The sequence below is a fragment of the Lepidothrix coronata genome, unplaced genomic scaffold, assembly GCF_001604755.1.
Source record: "Lepidothrix coronata isolate B3197 unplaced genomic scaffold, Lepidothrix_coronata-1.0 Scaffold18, whole genome shotgun sequence".
NCBI lineage: Eukaryota > Metazoa > Chordata > Aves > Passeriformes > Pipridae > Lepidothrix > Lepidothrix coronata.
In genome coordinates, this window is record NW_016690198.1 from 2214300 (window position 1) to 2232583 (window position 18284).

At 36.3% G+C, this 18284-nt stretch overlaps 1 protein-coding gene across 1 annotated transcript in view; it reads left to right on the plus strand.

The window, feature by feature from the left end:
• Window positions 1-12865, plus strand: part of ALDH1A1 (aldehyde dehydrogenase 1 family member A1) — a 49015-nt gene extending 36150 nt beyond the window's left edge. Inside the window, exons 9-15 of the mRNA XM_017807372.1 lie at window positions 1098-1211; window positions 3363-3465; window positions 4012-4196; window positions 6436-6600; window positions 8502-8659; window positions 10644-10718; window positions 12763-12865. Of these exons, the coding sequence (XP_017662861.1) occupies window positions 1098-1211; window positions 3363-3465; window positions 4012-4196; window positions 6436-6600; window positions 8502-8659; window positions 10644-10718; window positions 12763-12835 (873 nt within the window). The 3' untranslated portion in view covers window positions 12836-12865. The remainder of the gene's footprint in view (window positions 1-1097; window positions 1212-3362; window positions 3466-4011; window positions 4197-6435; window positions 6601-8501; window positions 8660-10643; window positions 10719-12762) is intronic.
• The last annotated feature ends 5419 nt before the right edge of the window (window positions 12866-18284 follow it).

Here is an 18284-nt window from a genome sequence, read left to right on the forward strand (position 1 = left end):
TTTTCTTACTTTTCTCTACAAATTAAGTATGAAATACAATGCTAAGCAAATTAAAGGAACCTCACTGCCTCATCAATTTCAGGGTAAATATTAATCTAGAATATTAAATGAGCATAACAAACATGGACAGAGTGTATCTGAGCATGAAATTGTCAGGAATAAAAATTGGTAGAATAAAAGTAACACTCTTGTGTTGATAACACAGGGCATTAAGTTTTAGGAGCTGTAACTCACCACCTGAAATTCACCATTTTCCAAATAAAAATTGAAACTTTGGCATGTAATATAGAAGTCCTGTTTAATGCTATAAAGAGACTCATTTAAGTCATAATGCAGGAGATTAATCTTTTTAATATTTTAATTCAATGTTTGCTCTGCAAGTGCCATTAAGATCCCATAGCTGCTGACAAAAAATCCAGCTAAACTTCAAACATCCTTGGAGTTTACCTGACAACCTGCTGGAAGAAAATAGCTTATTTTGCTTATGAATGGAACATAACTAATACAGGATTGAAGGGAAATCATAGATTTGAACAACAAGAAAAGTCTATTTGCAGAAAAGATGTGCAGGATATTGGAAGTGTGCATATCTCAGGTGACCCGCTTTTTCATGCTTGGTAGCTGATCTGCCTCTTTTTTGCTGTAAACTGTCATGTTGCCCACTCTACTCTCAACCTACATCCAGAGGAACAAGCAAAGACATTGAGTTTGATATTTCCATCATTTTTTCTTAATAGAATTTTAGTCAGCAGATCATTAATTAAATCCCATCTAGCATATTTTTCAATGTGCAGAAGTCAGCAAGTACACATGTTGATTTAAACAGCTTTAATGAAGCAGACATGAAAATAAGCAGTCTTTCTTTGCACATCTGACTGAGTGAGAAAAGAAAAAAAAAGTATTTCTTTGGAAATGGCACCAACAAGGAACTAAAAGGGCATAAATACTGTGAGAATGAAAACAATTGGGGATGTAGGGCTGAGAATAAATGTACGGCTGAGAAAAGATGGCTGGAGACGGGAAGTAAAACTGCCAGAGACGTATTCTTCTAGTCATTATCCTTCCCCAAATTTACAGAGTTCTTTCTTCTAATTCAGGCAGGATTTCCACCTGGAGTTGTGAACATCGTGCCAGGCTTTGGACCCACTGCTGGAGCAGCAGTTTCTCACCACATGGATATAGATAAAGTAGCTTTCACAGGCTCTACAGAGGTACTGTAATGAATGCAAGAAAATATAAGCAGGAAATGTACCCCTCTGATTCTCACAAATGATTTAATGTCTTAACTTGTTCTATGTAATTATTTTAACTCTCATCTTTCTTTTGACTGATGGTCTGTTAAACAAATTCTGTTTAATGATTTGTTGGTTATTGTTAACTTTAAACATATCTAAACAGTATTTGCTGTTGCTGGCAAGCCCTTCAAACAAAGGTAGTCAATGAGATAACTAGGTTCTAGTATACCAAGGCTATTTTAAGTCTTATGCGTTTAAACCAGCACATTTTCATAACACAATTTACACCTTTTTTTAAGAAGCTCTGTTCCCTTTAATTTTAATAACAACAGGATGGTAGGAAGGTACCTAAGAAATCTCATTCCTGGTTCTGCACACACTTAGATGAGGAGATGGCTTTTTGGTATTTCAATGATACTTAGGATCATCTGGGGGGTTTTAGAAGAGTATTTGGATATGTATTAGTTTAATAATTAAAAGAAAGGTCACTGTTAACTTTCCCTAACCTTCACCCTGAAGAACTGTGAGTGATATAATTGAAGATTTCTCATTGCAGGCATTATATAGTTGTATCCTTAATACAGTTCATTATATTGTCTGTCTGCTTGCATGCTAAATGGAAAAGCTGCCATCTGGTCTCTTAACTTCTTGGATATAGACTCCAAAGATAAATATCATTCCCTTTTGTCAGGGATCAGTACACACTGAATGCAAGAGCTATGTTTACTCTTAGAAACCTTTAGTTCTGAAGTAATGGGAAAAGAAAACAACCCAAACCCCAGACACAAAAGAAATATCTCACAGATGTTCCCAATAGACAGTAACAACTACAATTCCCAGTGCCCCATGACCCTCCAAAGGCAAATGGACCCAGGGGTGTATTTATAGATTTTGGTGACAGTCCTCTACTGGCAGTGCAATTTAGCAATGAGAAATGATGGCAGGAATGTTGACAAAGGGAGGAAGTTTATCTGGTGTCTGCTATACACAGGCAGTCAGAGACCAAAGCCACAAGAGTTACAAGCATGTTTTTCCTTCACAGTTTTTCCAGGGCTATTCATAGTAAGTAGTTCCTTAAATTACGTCACCAGTAGAAAGAAGTGGCATAGGGGTTCTACCTCACAGTATCCATTTCCTCCTCTTCTTTCTTTTAAGGGAGAAATTGGAACAAGGAAGTGTCCATACAGGCAATGTAGATTCTTTCCTACATCTTTGTGCATCAGAGGGCTTTTCCATGTATAAAACAGAGAAATTTCAACCTAATGGGAGCAACAGGCGGAGCAGAAATCAGTGCCTACTTTACGTTACAGACATATGCAAGTATAGTGGCGGTAACCCAAAAAGCAGTTAACATTGATGCCTCAGGATTTTTAGGATTTCTAGCTTTTTGTAGATTTTAATGTAGCTGTGTAGTCTGTCGCCCTTTAGAATAGTAGTTAACACTCACCAAACCCTATTCCCCTATTTCATACAGAATTTTCTAAATTTTTTAGGCTTGTTTAGGCTCCTTTCAAGGCAGGACTATAGTAAACACATTCTGTTTAAGCGCATATGCACCCCAGGCCTGAACAACAAGGTAGCATCATAGTCAAAGCAACCTTCAACCCTGGAACCTCGGAGAAGCTCCAAAGACAGTACGTGCTGTGAAGAAGAGGAAGATGAGGAAGAAAGGGGTCTTAGGATGTGCAATTCAATTTCTGGGGAGACATGCCAGGGGGGCAGGTTTGAGGAGGATCTGGGGGCAGATAGTTCTTGGATCAGACCATAAGTTGTGGAACCCCTGGACATGGGTGTGAGCACTTTTGTACTCCTTGCACCAGAATGCCTTCATTAAAGACCTGCTCGATATCTTACCTATACTAAATTTGCCTTGTGAGTTTTTTCTCCTTAATCTTTAGGCAACAATATGAATGTATACAGGGGGAAACTATTCTAGAGAACAGTTCTGATTCATAGGCTACAAGTCACCTGCACCCTGATTCTTCAATATTTTTTTAATTTATTTTTCATTTTGTTGCTGGGATAGTAGATAACTGTGGATGGATTTTCACTTCTGAGGAAGTCAGAGAAGTTTTTGAGGTCATTATAACCTTTTTGAGATGAAGCTGTCCTCTCCCTACCTTCTAGGTTGGCAAACTGATTAAAGAGGCAGCCGGAAAGAGCAATCTGAAGAGAGTTACCTTGGAACTTGGAGGAAAAAGTCCTAACATTATATTTGCGGATGCAGATTGTTAGTAGCAATTTTATTATATAAACTACTACTATTGCAAATTTAATTCTCTTTTTCTTTTCTCTGTCAGTAAATTGTTTCAAGTAATTTTTAATTTTAATTATTTGAGTAATTTTTAATGTTTTCTGGTCATGCCATAGTTTTAAGTTAGATTGCCACCAAAACCTAATGGCTCCTGAATAGGTATGGATCTCTGACAACCTGTCCACCCTTAATGTAATGATCATGCTAATGCAATATGAATGCAGAACCAAAAGTAGATTTATACAGGTTTATTACATTTCTAGCTAAATACTCCTCTTGCTACTGCTGACACAGCAAATAACATTGGATCTACATTTCACCTAGAACAGCTTAACGTGTGTTTAACTAGGTGTATCATGCTGCTCTTGATAAGAGTAGTTTGGACATAAGTACATGGTTTAAAGGATCATAAAAATAAAAAGTGCTAAAAAGGGAAATGAGATGCAGTGACAAAGCCTAGTAAAGAATTTATGATGTGAAAATTTATGTTTATGATCTGACGAACTCTGCATTTCTTTGCAGTGGACACCGCGGTGGAATTTGCGCATATTGGTGTGTTCTATCACCAGGGACAGTGTTGTATAGCAGGATCTAGGATTTTTGTGGAAGAGCCTATTTATGATGAGTTTGTTCGCCGAAGCATTGAAAGAGCAAAGAAGTATACTCTTGGGAATCCTCTGTTGCCTGATGTACAGCAAGGCCCTCAAGTAAGTAATGTTACATGTTTCCACCATAATTATGCCGCAACATCGCAATTTAATGTGCTTATAAACCTAGTGTTGCAGTACTTTCAAGGCTAAGTATGGTTTTCTAGTGGATAGTCTAGAGGACGAGGAGGAAGAAACTGGAGAGATTGTTGTTTACAACACTATCATAAGCCAAAGGGTGAGGTCTCCTCTTTTCTACTTCCTTTTATTAGTGAGGAGAACAATTATAAAAAATAGAAGTGCTCTGAGAAACCTCCAATGCATCAGCTGTAAAAGTGCATTACAATCACCCATATCATGTTAGAGGTTGCTAACTACATATTCAAATAGTGCCACTGTAAGTGACTAGCTTGAGGAAATAAGACTTTTAGTGTCTTTCCCCCTTTTTCAAGGTGCTAGACCTTCATTATACTGCTCTCAGTTTTAGAATATTACACAATTTAAATACAACAGTTTATTATTTTTTCCTGCTTTTGTTAAAAGGTTATGCCAGTAGTTTCCCCATCAAATGAATGCTAAAATGCAACATTAATAACTATGGTTATTGCAATGCTGTGAATTCAATGGATCACATCAGACTATTGTTAAATTAGTTTTCATCTAATCTTATTTCCATATCAGTTTATACTGCAGGCAGAGCTATTATGTGTACATTTGATTATCACAGAATAAAAGAACTGTTTTAGAGAAAGGAAAAAGTTGGAGACAGAGCAATTCCCATGCATTTGATAGTATAACGTGTTCTTCATTGGTTATCATAGTCATTTTAGGTAATAAAAGACACCAAGTAAATTGGAAAAAAACACATTCCAAGCCACACAAGATTTGGGAAATTTAAAAATATTAAGGAAGTATACTATTTTATTTTCCTGCAATGTTTCCCTATGTTTTGATACAAGATAATAGATTCATCTGAATAAATTTTAAAAGGCCAAGGGCAGGAAGGTTCAAACAAGTGAATTCCAAGTGTCGGTTGTACAGCTAATATAAAATTAACAGAGATCTTCTGTCAGGTTATTGTGGCTTTACTGAGTTTGAAATTCAAACTAACAATTTGAATGAAAAATGTAAGTAAACTTCTACTAAAAAAATAAGGAAGGTTAAATGTGAAAAAACAATAATGAAAATATTTTAAAGAACAGAAAGATTTTTTTTCTCCTCTAGTCTCATCATTTGCCATTATTGACTTATTTTTCTTCTTAGCAAACTTTAGCAGAAACTTAACAATTTTACAGATTAGCAAAGTTACTGCTTTTAGAACTGGTATGACCCCTTTTAATGGAAAATTGTGGTTTGGGTGTAGTTTCTTTTGTGGTAATTATGTTAAATATTTCTCTTTGTCTTCAAATTGCTTGTGCTTTGACTGATTGTTCCTAGAAACAAAAACCGATAGCCTGTATCAGGCTTATTCACTGTGATGTCTTGCCATAGAGAAAAAGACATACTTGTTGCCCAGTTCACAGGCCCTCTGGGGCCGCACCTGCCCTAGACAGCAAATTTGGGTAACACTGCATGTTGGACACCAAAGCAGAGTCAAAAGCCCTATTGAAATTCAAAAGATCCTATATATGCATTATAAGAAAAATAATAATGATAATAACAAAGGAAGGACTGACAACATGAGCTGTATCATATAAACCTTGTTTTCTCTCCAAGATGTTTATGTGGCCACCAGGGTAGCAGAAATTTTATGTCTTCAGCATCCAGTAAGGCAAACATTTCTTTGAAAGTAAAATGACAAAGAGAGTGCAGTGAACTAAAAGTCATCTCCTTATAAATCCATATCCTTATAGCTATAAACTTTTATCACAGCTTTATTTAAATAGCTGTTTAGTCTAATACGTGTCCAGAATTCCCCAGAACCTTTGAAAATATTGTTGTGTTCTAAGACCATAGTAAAACTTGTTGCTCAGACTGAAACTCAACATTTTTATTGCACAAATAAGAGAATAAGATACACACCTACTCTGCTCCGCTAACTGACGTGTATGATCACAGAGAAGAATAATCTATGCAAGAGTCACTCTGGAAGTAATTTCTGATTATTGGTCTATTTGAGAAAAGCCTGCAAATTTTTGAGAAGTTAGTGACAAGAATATTAGCAGTGCTCACCACCTGTTCCACTTCAACACATGTAATTGAACAAAGTCGGAACATTGTTAAGTTTAGATTAGTGAGTTAGAAGATCAACTGTTATCAGTGTGTGCTGTTTTCATCCCTGAAATATCTTTTCATTTAGATTGACAAGGAGCAGTATAAAAAAATCCTGGAGCTAATCGAGAGTGGGAAAAAAGAAGGAGCCAAACTGGAATGTGGGGGAGGTCCATGGGGAGACAAGGGTTACTTCATCCAGCCCACAGTTTTTTCTAATGTTACTGATGATATGCGCATCGCCAAAGAAGAGGTAAATAAATTTTTAGCCACCTGTTCTCTCACTGAAGGTTGTCTATTTAAATGTCTGTACAAAATACTCATTTAGAAGGTCAAGCAATGACATAAAAATGCTCTCAATAAGTCTGTTGTTCCATCTTGGTGGTGTTTAAAGTGCCTTTGTTGGTTTCTGATGCCCATTTCACCAACTTCGTTGTGGTGAGGGAGAGGAGTATGAGACTGGCCTGCCAACGAGTTGTCCTATTTAGGGTGGAAGCAGATAAATGCTGAGGTTTGGATTATTAACATCAGCCCATACTGCCTATGCGTCACATACCAGCATCACAGTGACCAGTAACAGAGAAGCAAACAGTGGAGGTACAGCTTGTGAACAATTTACACTGCCTAGGGAGCCACTTAATTTAGTGTTTGGACACAACATGCACCAGGCAGCTATTTTGCAATATGAGAAACTAGTTGATTTGTGCTTCCACATGCCTGTAGTTGGTGGCAATTACTGTACAACAGAGTTTTGCCTCTGTGGAGTTATTTAACTTAGATCAGTTTGCAAGTGTGTCTACACATGACTGAAGAATCTTTTAGTGACCCAACTGAGGTGACAGTGCCAGGGCATCAGTGAAAGTCTGCAAGGAACAGCAGAGTTAGGAGTGCAGAGCTGCTATGTCAACTAGCTCTGTAAACACAGCCTCAAAGTCCAGTCATAACCTTTTCTCTATGTTTTTTTATATTCATCTTGATTAATAACTGCTGCAACTGGGCTGCAATTGGTGTCCATTATACTTCTTCATAAAAAAAGGTCCTTCAAAATCCTCCTAACTGTTGCTTTACAAAGCCAACAATACTACTGATGCAGTCTGATGAACATACCTACTACATCCACCAAGAGTCAACAGCCCTAGTTAAAATGAACACCACAACAGCTAGAGTTAATTGTGACAAGGAGAAAGCTGTAAAACAGGAGAGACCTCTATGAGACAGAATTTGTATTGTTTCTACCATCCAGGAGTCAGGTAATAAACCACAGTGTTATGGGGTTTTTTGCTGCTCTATTAGTTTCTCTTTGGTCAGCAGTAAAATGACTGCTTCTCACATTATTTTAAATGTTAGGAAAAATGAAACCCCAGATAGCCAAGACAATTTAAAGAATATCCAAGTTTTGAAGCTCACAGTTTGAATAGTAGGGGAATGTTCAGTGGTTTTCTGACCTATGTAAATCAACTATTGCAACACTAGTTAGAAACTAACATTAAAACTCAGTCAGGTAGAAAGCTCACAATCTGTTGGAATAGAAGTAATTGGATGTAGTAATGTCCCCTCACACTACACAGTCTTGGCATATTGTGGTGGGCATGGCACCTCTGGCTGAGGACACCGAGTGATGGTAGCAGGAAAGCGGAACCTGAAGGACTGTTTTCTCACCTAACACCCATATGGAAAGCAGATTTAGTTGTTCCACTTGGAGTACATTCCCAATTGTGCAGCTACCTACAGAGATAAAAGTCTAATAGAAAATTTAGGTGAAGAAAAATTGCATGTCTTTCTCAGCTTTAAAACTAGAGTTTGCCAAGAAAATACCCATTTGTTGGTAACCAATATAGATATCTAGCAGAGTGTGACACCATGTTAGCTACCTTTATGGAGGGAGTCTTTTAATCCTTGTTATTTGTTTTCATAATTTATTTATTTATTGTTTTATTAATCATTTTTTGATAGGCTATCTTGATTTACATCATATTTCAAAAATCTTTATGTGAATTTACAGTATTTTTTAGAAATTTTTCCTGAAATATACAATCTTGGCTGAATGAATTCAGGAACAAAACCATCTAATAGATGTAAATTTAATAAATATAAATTACTTAAAATAGTAAGTTATTCTAGTCCACTTTAAAAGCTTACATGTGTTTGATACAGATATTTGGACCTGTTCAACAAATCATGAAGTTTAAAACTATAGATGAAGTAATCAAGAGAGCAAATAATACTACCTATGGTTTAGCAGCAGCAGTTTTTACCAAAGACATTGATAAAGCATTGACGTTTGCAGCTGCTCTTCAGGCTGGAACAGTATGGTAAGTCATGCTTTTTTAAATTCTTCCTTTAGATCTGCAGGTGTCAATGGCAATGATTGTAGGACATTTTCACACTTTTTTGGGTAGTATATTTTTATATTTATTTCTTGTCATCTTTGTAGAGGTGGATCATTGTCATCCTCTGTATCTCCTCCCCTCACCTTTCCCTACTTAATGTGCTATTAAATACTTATGTCTTGAAAGTCTTCACACAATTGGCCTGTAAACTTAGTCTAAAAAAGGAAATTGACTTGCTAAAAAGGAAAGGAAACAACAAAAAAATACAGTGAGAGTGCCCTCTTTCTTTACGTTCAGGATCTGGGGATAAATTAATAGAGAGTATGCAGAAGAAGGGAGCAAAGATGGTGAAGGGCCTTGAGGGGAAGTCGTATGAGGAGTGGCTGAGGTCACTTGATCTGTGCAGCCTGGAGAAGAGGAGACTGAGGGGAGGACCTTATTGCAGTCTACAACTTCCTCATGAGGGGAAGAAGAGGGGCAGGCACTGATCTCTTCTCTGTGGTGACCAGTGACAAACCTGAGGGAACGCCCTGAAGTTGTGTCAGAGTAGATTTAGGTTGCATATTAGAAAAAGGTTCTTCATCCAGAGGGTGGTTGGGCACTGGAATAGGCTTTCTGGGGAAGTGGTCACAACACCAAGACTGCCAAAGTTCAAGAAGTATTTGGACAATGCTCTCAGGCACATAATGTGACTCTTGGGGATGGTTCTGTGCAGGGCCAGGAGTTGGACTCGATGATCCTTGTGGGTCCCTTCCAACTCAGCATATTCTGTGATTCTGTGAATACATAATTTATGTGGATCGTTTTCGGTATTGTGTAAAGAAATTAGTTATCTGAAGTCCTGTGGTTATTAGCCTGGGCAGAACATCCATCTGTAATGGAAAAAATTGATAAAATGTGATTGAACAAAGGAAGGAAACACAAGCTGAGGGAGAACTGCTACAAGGCCAACTATTTCCAGCAATGGAAAAGAAGAGACAACCTACATAGAGCTGGAAAATAAAAGGATAAGAGATACAAGAGTGAAAGCTTGGAGGCATAGCAGACTAAGTCTAGACACTATCACTGACAAAGACCTGCCTTTCCCTACAATTATTTCAATGCATCAGAAGAAGAACAACCAGTTTTACTTGAATGCAAAACCTGTGACCAATTTACATTTTATCAGAAAGCACTTGCAATGAGCAAAAATTCCTGCCCAGGTCCTGTGACCTAAAACCAGGTACTTTCTAAAAATAAGTTAACAGTTTTGACTTAGGAGTTGTTATTCTTTATATGGAAAAAAGTTTCAAACAGAGGTAGAATCTTTGGGTTTTGCTCTTACATGATTGGTGGTCTAGGAGTCCTTAACTATGAACAGAATCTCTTCTGTTGAAACCAGCAGACTGGCAGAAGAGATTATAAAATATGTAAATAGAGAATATTTGATTTGACAAGGTTGTAAGACAAAAAGAGCTTCTCAGTCAGGAAGCAGGATGCACATTCTGCCAAAATTCTTCATACTTACAAACTCCCCTTTGAAGTTCCTTTCTTACTCATTGTATCTTGTTGTCAACTACAATACAGAACATGGTTTAACTGAGTAGAATCAAACAAAACTTCCTAAACATATACTGAAGCTATCATGAGTTTATCAATAAGAAGTGGACCTGCAGAAGACTTAGGTTTGGCTGGTGTTTTGTTTGAGAGCTGATGTACGAGTTAGGAGCTTTATTGAGGCTATCAGAGAAAGGTATGATGGTCACTGTGCTTGAAGACCCTTCGTGAGTATTATTACCCTGCTTATAACTGTAGTTGATTTTAATGCTTAATTTCTCTGAACCTTAAACTACATTTATTTTTGCAAATATATTACTTAGTTCTAGTTTGTGACTATCACCATAGGTTTCTTACAGAAAAAACATTGATTTTGCAGAAGTGAAAAAAGTTTCTTCACACTATCAAAATAATTTTTCTGTTCTTCCAGGGTTAATTGTTATAGTGCAGTGTCTGCTCAGTGTCCTTTTGGAGGTTTTAAGATGTCAGGAAATGGACGAGAAATGTAAGTAAATACTTTAAAAAATGTAGATTCACAGGAACTACAAAACGAAATTCCAAACCCTAACTTTAAATATGCATAACTAGGATGTCCAGTTTGAGATTTTGTCACATTAGGCTAGTATTTAGAGGCTTCAGGTTGTCAGAGGCAATATCAACCAAACAATTCCTCCACAAATAAGAAAATTGATAAGATATACCTTTTTCAAAATTACTGGCTTTAGAAGCTTGCAATCTACTGATGAGCAAAACTGGCCGTTTTGGTTTTGGTTTACAGTTTTTGTATGTATAGAGAAACTGTCATTTTCATGAAGATATATATGTGTGTAGTTTATGATATCCCCTTCAAATGCTAGGCTTTGGAAAAGAAGAGACTTTTCAAAATCCTAGATTTAAACAAGAGTTTGCAGTTAAAGCCTTGTGACAGCAATGTTTTTAGAGTACATGCCAGCTTGGTCAAAAGTTATGATGAAAACAGTCCTTTGGACCTTTGTTTTTTTTCCCAAAATAGAAGTGGAGTATTATACAAAAATCATAAACTAATCAAATTTTTTCAAACCTCTAAGTTTTAGTCCAGTTTCCACTTGAATCATGTCCTGTCTTACCTTTATTTGTCCTTTGTTAAAAATGCCACATATATAGGAACAAAAAATTATTTTTAAAGCCATAACTAAAAATCAATACTTGTAAGCTTTCCTTTTTATTAAGACAAATGCATAAAAATTTTAATGAATGATAGAAGTAATTAAAAAATATATGTGTAGGTGAGGTGCTTCAGAGCTTCTTTTTATGTATTTTTTCTAAGAGATAAAGACTAGTATTTTCATAGTTTCTATCACTGGACACAGTCTGCTCCTTATGGTAAAGCTTCAAAGGAAATGGACTCAAGTCAATGCTGAGAACTTTAGAAAACTGCAAAATGGAAAAATGCAATAATTTAGACCATTATTATCAAATACTTGTTTGCATTTGGTGGGTGCCAAAAAATTGGACATAATGAATTCTGAATCACAGTCTTTAGCAGAAATATTTTTTGAATTCATTCACTGGAAATAACAGAAAAACAATAAGAGACTATCAAAAATATTTTCTATAACAGTGCATTTGGAAGGAGTTAAGCTTTTGTGCTAATTAAGTTTTTTGGTTCAAAGTCACAATTATCAGACCAATAAAAATATTCCTGCTAAAGGACAAGGATAGAATTATCACCAGATAGGTGTCTGTTTGGAAAAAAAATGTAAATATACAGCAGTCAATTTTAGGAGAGGCAGAAATATGTGTGAAACAGCTGCACTGAAATAATTAGGAACTCAGTGTCAAGCCACTTCCTTGAACCCCAGAATTAAATTCCCTGTATAATTCTTGGAATGAGAATACCATTATGAATTAAACTACTGAATGTCACATACTAACAGAATGCCTCTTCAAAAATTAAGGGAATCAGTAAACATATACCCCTAGTACAAGGGTCCTTACCAGAGACTTCTGTTTTGCCTGTATGCCTATCTAGTAACATGGCAGTGAGAACGGCAGAACTTTATACTGTAGCAAATCTATGTTCTGTAAAGCAATCAGTTATGTCTAGTTTGTCTGTGTCAGATGTCAAATATCTAGGCACACAAACAAGCTTCAACTCATCATTGAAAATGTAAAGGTGAATCATGCTAAAACATGTCAAATATTAAAGTTTTTTTCATTGTCTGAGAGTTTTCATCATGGATCAATTATGTCCTCCATTTACTTGAGATGAAGTGTCTATTCTTTAATGCTGGAGAAAATTCTTGGCTTTAGAAGAAGACCTTTATGACCTTTGCAAATAACTTGTTGAGCATGCTTGTGCAGATCTAATATGTTCTTGATTTGCTGCACAGAAATGCAATTTAGAAATACTCTAAATTAAATGCCATTCTTGCTGTGTTCCAAATATGTCCAGTGTACTTGTTATATGTGTATGGCCAATTGCACAGCATCACTGAAAATCCCATCCAGAATAAAACTCATATAAAAAGCATTAGAATAAATATTGCTCTTGGTTCTCTTTTATCTAGGGGAGAATATGGACTCCATGAATACACAGAAGTTAAGACTGTCACAATCAAAATCCCACAAAAGAACTCGTAATGCTTCTTGAGGTGCAGAATCTAACAGTTTCAAATGAATCTGAAAAGACCACCTGAGTTCTTAAATGTTTTATTGTCCAAATGATTCATTAACCTTTTTGCTTTCTGATTATATAAGAGGTACTTGCTTGCATTAACAATATAAGGAATAACATAGAAAAGTTTAATTTGATTAATTGTGATAAGGAATCTTTAATGTCTGGTACATAGCTAACTAATTTTAAAAGTTCATGTCCATAAAGATCTATTCCTATTTTCAGTTGAAGCTCTCTGTAGTGCTATGAAAATTTGCCTTTTTTATATACTTTACAGGTACAGTTTGAATTTTTGTGGTCTTCTAAATGTTAGATGGCAAGCTCTCTTTGCATTTTCTGTTTTTTGTGGCCATAACAAAAGCACTTATGAGTAGTTAGCAGATAGATACTTTTCTGTATCTTTCTCCAGATGTATTTCTTAGACTATTAAATTTGTTCATGATGCTACACAAATGTAACGTGTATAACATTAAAAAAAATTAAAATTCACCTACAAAACCTACTACTTCTCCTTTCATTAGACTTTTCTACTACACTAGTTTACTAATAAATAATACTAATAAACAATAGTTTACTATTTGGCACTATGTAGCACAGAGGCACCACTGGTGTGTTCAGCTCATCAGACTTATATCTGCTATATGGAGACTAAAGTCCCTAATATTTTGTCAGTATTATAATTGGAAGAATATGAACACACAGAACACTAAGCCAGAAGGGACAACACTTGGCCTGTGTCTGGTATGATCCAATCACTAACCATTCATCTCTTAAAAGCACACTAGGGCTAGTCTGAAGCCACTCTCCTCTGAATGTGTGCTATGTGGGTGGTTGGTTCTCTTGTCTTCCCGGCATCCTTTGGTAGCACAGGACTGCAAATCCTGCCCTATTTATGCTGCCTACAACTGCAAGCCCAAGCAAAGAATGACTGAAATATAACGCAAAAAAAGGGAAAACCCAGCATAATAGAGGAGTATAGGAGAAGGACCAACTCAACCTTTGCATGCATATATACATTCTGTTTAGAATGTCTAAACTATTTTAATACTGTTTTCAGCAACATTGTAAATATACAGTTCAGTTCCTCTTTGACAGTCTTGACAGGTAAAAGAAAGCTTTCGATGGTCTTTTTTTGTCAATTTTAATGTTTCAGTATGATCAAAATGTAACATCTAGTAGGCACTTTTAAGTTCCCATTTTTTCAAATGCCTTGAGCTTTGGATCAATCTGATGACACACTGAAGTTGTTCACAAGAGATGCCAGTGTAAAGAGATATACCCTTTGGAATCCCTTACAAGAGCACAGTAGTTCACAGTACATGACAGTGACCAAACCAGAAAAAAAATCAGAATGTAGTCCCATTTGTTCCTCAACTGCCAGTTTATTGACTCAGAAGCAAAGTCAGGAGGGGATTTCTCTCCACAATGTACACACTTAGTAATAACACAATCTCTCTGTGAGCACAAGAATTATCCTTTCAAAATTAAGTGTCTTTGTAATTATGTTCATAGTATTAAAGTCTCCATCTGATGGTGAAATATCTGCTATATGTCTTTCTTACATCTGTACATGAGTATGGTGACTTGTGATCTGGACAGTAATAAATGAAGACTTAAACTCTGCAAATATTGCACAGGTAATCAAGGAGGTCCTTTCTTTCTGGGCTTGAATCACTATCATGTTACCCCAGCTACATGCCAAAGCAGTACCATTGAAATTTACTGGGATGAAACACAAGAGTATTAGTTGATCTTTTTATGAACATTGCTTAAAGTGTTAGCAAAGTTGTAGTCGGTATTTCACCGAGAAAGAATTTTAACAAGAGAAATGAACTTGTTGCATGGCCTTTCAAAGCCCCTGAAAATGGACTACTAATAGCAGCAGCAGTTACTATGTTTGGTTTGAAACAATTATATTTTTTATGTAGTTCTTGAAGGCAGTGGTTGTCTAGGTAAACAGTGTAGCGGAAAATCTCCACAGATTTCAGTGGTACTATTTTTTTTAATGAAAATTCCTTTAACACTATTGAAGGCACACCTTTAATTTTCATGAAAGTAGGACAAAGGAGAAGATATTACAGTCTTATTGGAAAATTGTCTGTTTCAAGGAATTTTATACTATATAGAAAACCAAGTCCTAGAAACTTGGGAGTCCTTAAAGTCATTGTCTTGCCATCCGTGAGGTGATCCCTGCCCTTCCCCTGCCCCTGACACAATATTTTTTTAAAAAAAGAGGGAAGCTTTTGAATAGCAACAGAGGGATAGAGAGACCCTTAGGCTATTTCAGTCAAAATAAAGTTGTAAGGAATTCTCATTCTGTCTCAAGAAAGAAAATTACTGATAATCCTTGACTACTAGATATCCAGGTCTTAAGACAGACAAGAGAATATATGGAGAAAATATTCAGAGCAAGAAAGGCATCTGGCTTGGATAAAGAGTGAAAATTCCCTGATGAAGTAGGGTTTTAGGGAGGTATTTGAAAAGATGTGAGAACTTGGCAGCCAAAAGGACTGTGGGGAAGCAGGGTAGGCTATTCCATCTGGGACAAAAAAGATAAGTGAAAGAAAAAAAGGGAGAAAGGAAGGGAGCAGTAACAGAAGCAGTAACAGAAGTACAAGGAGTCTGATGAGGAAGGAAAGCAAAGGATCACCTTTGCTAAGGATCACCTTGAGATTCTGATAGATCTCACTGTAAGATCTCATTATAATTTTGTAAGATTTAACATGAAGGACTTTAATAGAAGAACTGTGCTTCTCCAGCCCCTTTATCATGTTTGCTATCAGATTGTTTTTGAATTCCTGATCCTTCTGCTCTCTGTCTTTTCATTCAAGTCATGCTCTAGTTCTCTTGGTGTTAATATTGTCTTCCAAGTGAGATTTAAATAACTCCTTATTAGGAAAAGTACACTTTAAACTAAAGTAGCAAAAAAAGACTCTTTGAAAATTTGGAAATAATAGTTTCCTGTGAATCTAGTAGAAGGTCTTAAGGAATGAAGTATAACCCTTATTATGCTGACGGAAAAACAGGGCCTTGATGAATATAGTGCTCCGGAAACAAAAGTAAAAGATCTCGAAGCACAACATAAACTGACTCAGTCAATAAAATGTTGCATGAAAAATTGGACAGGCATAATGAACTCATAAAAAGAACTGACTTTTGGGTGATTTAACTGCTGAAAATTCACCTTGTGAAGCAATTCTCAAAGAGCAGCAACAGAGAGGATACATACACAGTGTAATAAATTGTCCATGCAAGAGGAAGACCGTAGTTGCTTTTACACATTACTAGGAGGCAATGCAGTGAGATTTGGCAGAAGTATTGCGCAGGCTCGAAGGGTTAATGACCTTTCCTAAATCTTCGCTCGCGAAGACTGGCCATACATTAACCAAAATACCATGTAGTTGTCCTCAATGGAAGCAGAACAGAAGTATCAACTGTACCAAGAAAAATTATTATTACAGAGAATCTTTTAGAAGGAAGAAAGCTAGAATAGACTGCAGCAATGAGAGGGTTTGTTATATTGTTTTAGTTTATATTCTCATAATGCTTATAGTTCCGTGTGGAATATAATATTATGACTAAATAATAACTTGATAATTACAAATTATCAATATGACCAATCCAAGATGTTTCTGGACATAAAGAGTAATATGATAAACCCTGACAAGCATTCAAGTTATTAAACAAAGCACTGCATGATCCTGCAGGATCACTTGCCATGAGCCTTCCACTGTCAGCACAGAAAAACCCCTTACTTTTTCATGTTCCTTATGAGTACCTCTTCATGTACTATTAAGAAGCTTTCGTAATATAGCATGATCCATATAGCATGAATCCTGCTGCTGCAAATGAAACAATGATTGTTGATCATCAAACCTTGACAAATGCTACAAACTGTCGAGGCCCTACCTATGGGCTCCTAGCATGTTGGTAACTCCAGTAATATGGATTCTACATTGATTCTGAACTCCCTATTACATGTAGTGACTATGCTATGTGTAGAGGAGCACACTGTGGTGACAGCAAGAATGAGACTTGCAAAATTAGAGCAACATTGGAGGTGTATTGCCCTTGGAAGAGAAGAATGTCTGACAGGCAAATAAGTGAATCAAGCAACACTGTCCACAGTTACCTATAATCAGGAACCAAGAAAGACTTTGTAGGAGTGTGATGAAGGAAAAGTGTCATGTGAACATTGTATTCGGAGTTTAAATAAGTCACATGCATAGACACATGAACACCCACTTACTATGGACACATCATATATTTCTGAGCACTGTGTCTGTTAGAGAGCTGACTCTTACATAAAGAATCTTTGGCCCTTATTATCCACTGTATTGATAGCAATCTTTAAAAAGCGTAAGCCTCTGTGAGGGAGCAACAACAGCTGATAGAGCAGTAAGGAGGTAGAGGAGAGGAGCATTCCCAGCTCACATGCACCAGGTCCATGTCAGAAAAAAACCCCAAAACATAGCTTTGTTAGTATCTCCTTATAACATCTAATCTACAATAGGAAAAGCATTAAGGTTTCTACTGCTTCAGCCTTCTTTTCTTGATGTACATACTCTTCTGTGCTCCATTGCTATCTCTCTGTTAACACTTAAGGAGATGTTCAATATGAAGTTAGTTGTCCATGCTGAATGTCATAATAATAATAATAATTTCAATATAATTGAGAAATACAGTTGTGGAGCTATTTACATGTAAATTAGCCATGGTATTAAAGAAACAGTCCCCTCTATACAATCTGATAAACATTTTGTTTCATACCTTGTATTTTGCTGATTTGATGACAGAAAGGTTATGTTTCATTATGTTTCTCTCTAGACCTCAGCAAACAAACTGGAGCTGACAATTGAACTCGATGATCTTAGAGGTCTTTTCCAACATTAATGACTTTATGACGGCTTTAAAAAAAAAAAAAAAACACCAAAAGGGTGCCATTAACTCTAAGGAGTGGTCCAGCTCCATAAGAAAGCGTCCTAGGAGCCTACACATTACACTCAGCAAAGCAAGATGTTTGTTTCAATCACAATAAGTTTCCTCAGCCTGCACTGTGTCACTGTACTCCTCTTCAGAGAGGTCCACATTATCGTCAACAAAATTATCTTCAACAAACAGAAAAATGTCCCCATTACACTATTCACTGATACAAGACAGAATCTCAGGAATCATCTACACTGTTTCCGTTTCTGTACGTGGTGTAGTAGCCACCGCTAAGAGAGCCCTTGTAAAACCTTCAAAATTTTATCTTTAATTTTTCCCCTGCCTCTGTGAATACACAAGATTTGTAGCTAACCTCCACTGGCTTATTTACTGTTAGAAATTGGCCTACTTAAATATATGGTTTTATGGACAGTGGAAGACACTTTTTGAACTTTACTTATGAAAATGAATAATTTTTTATGAGGTGTG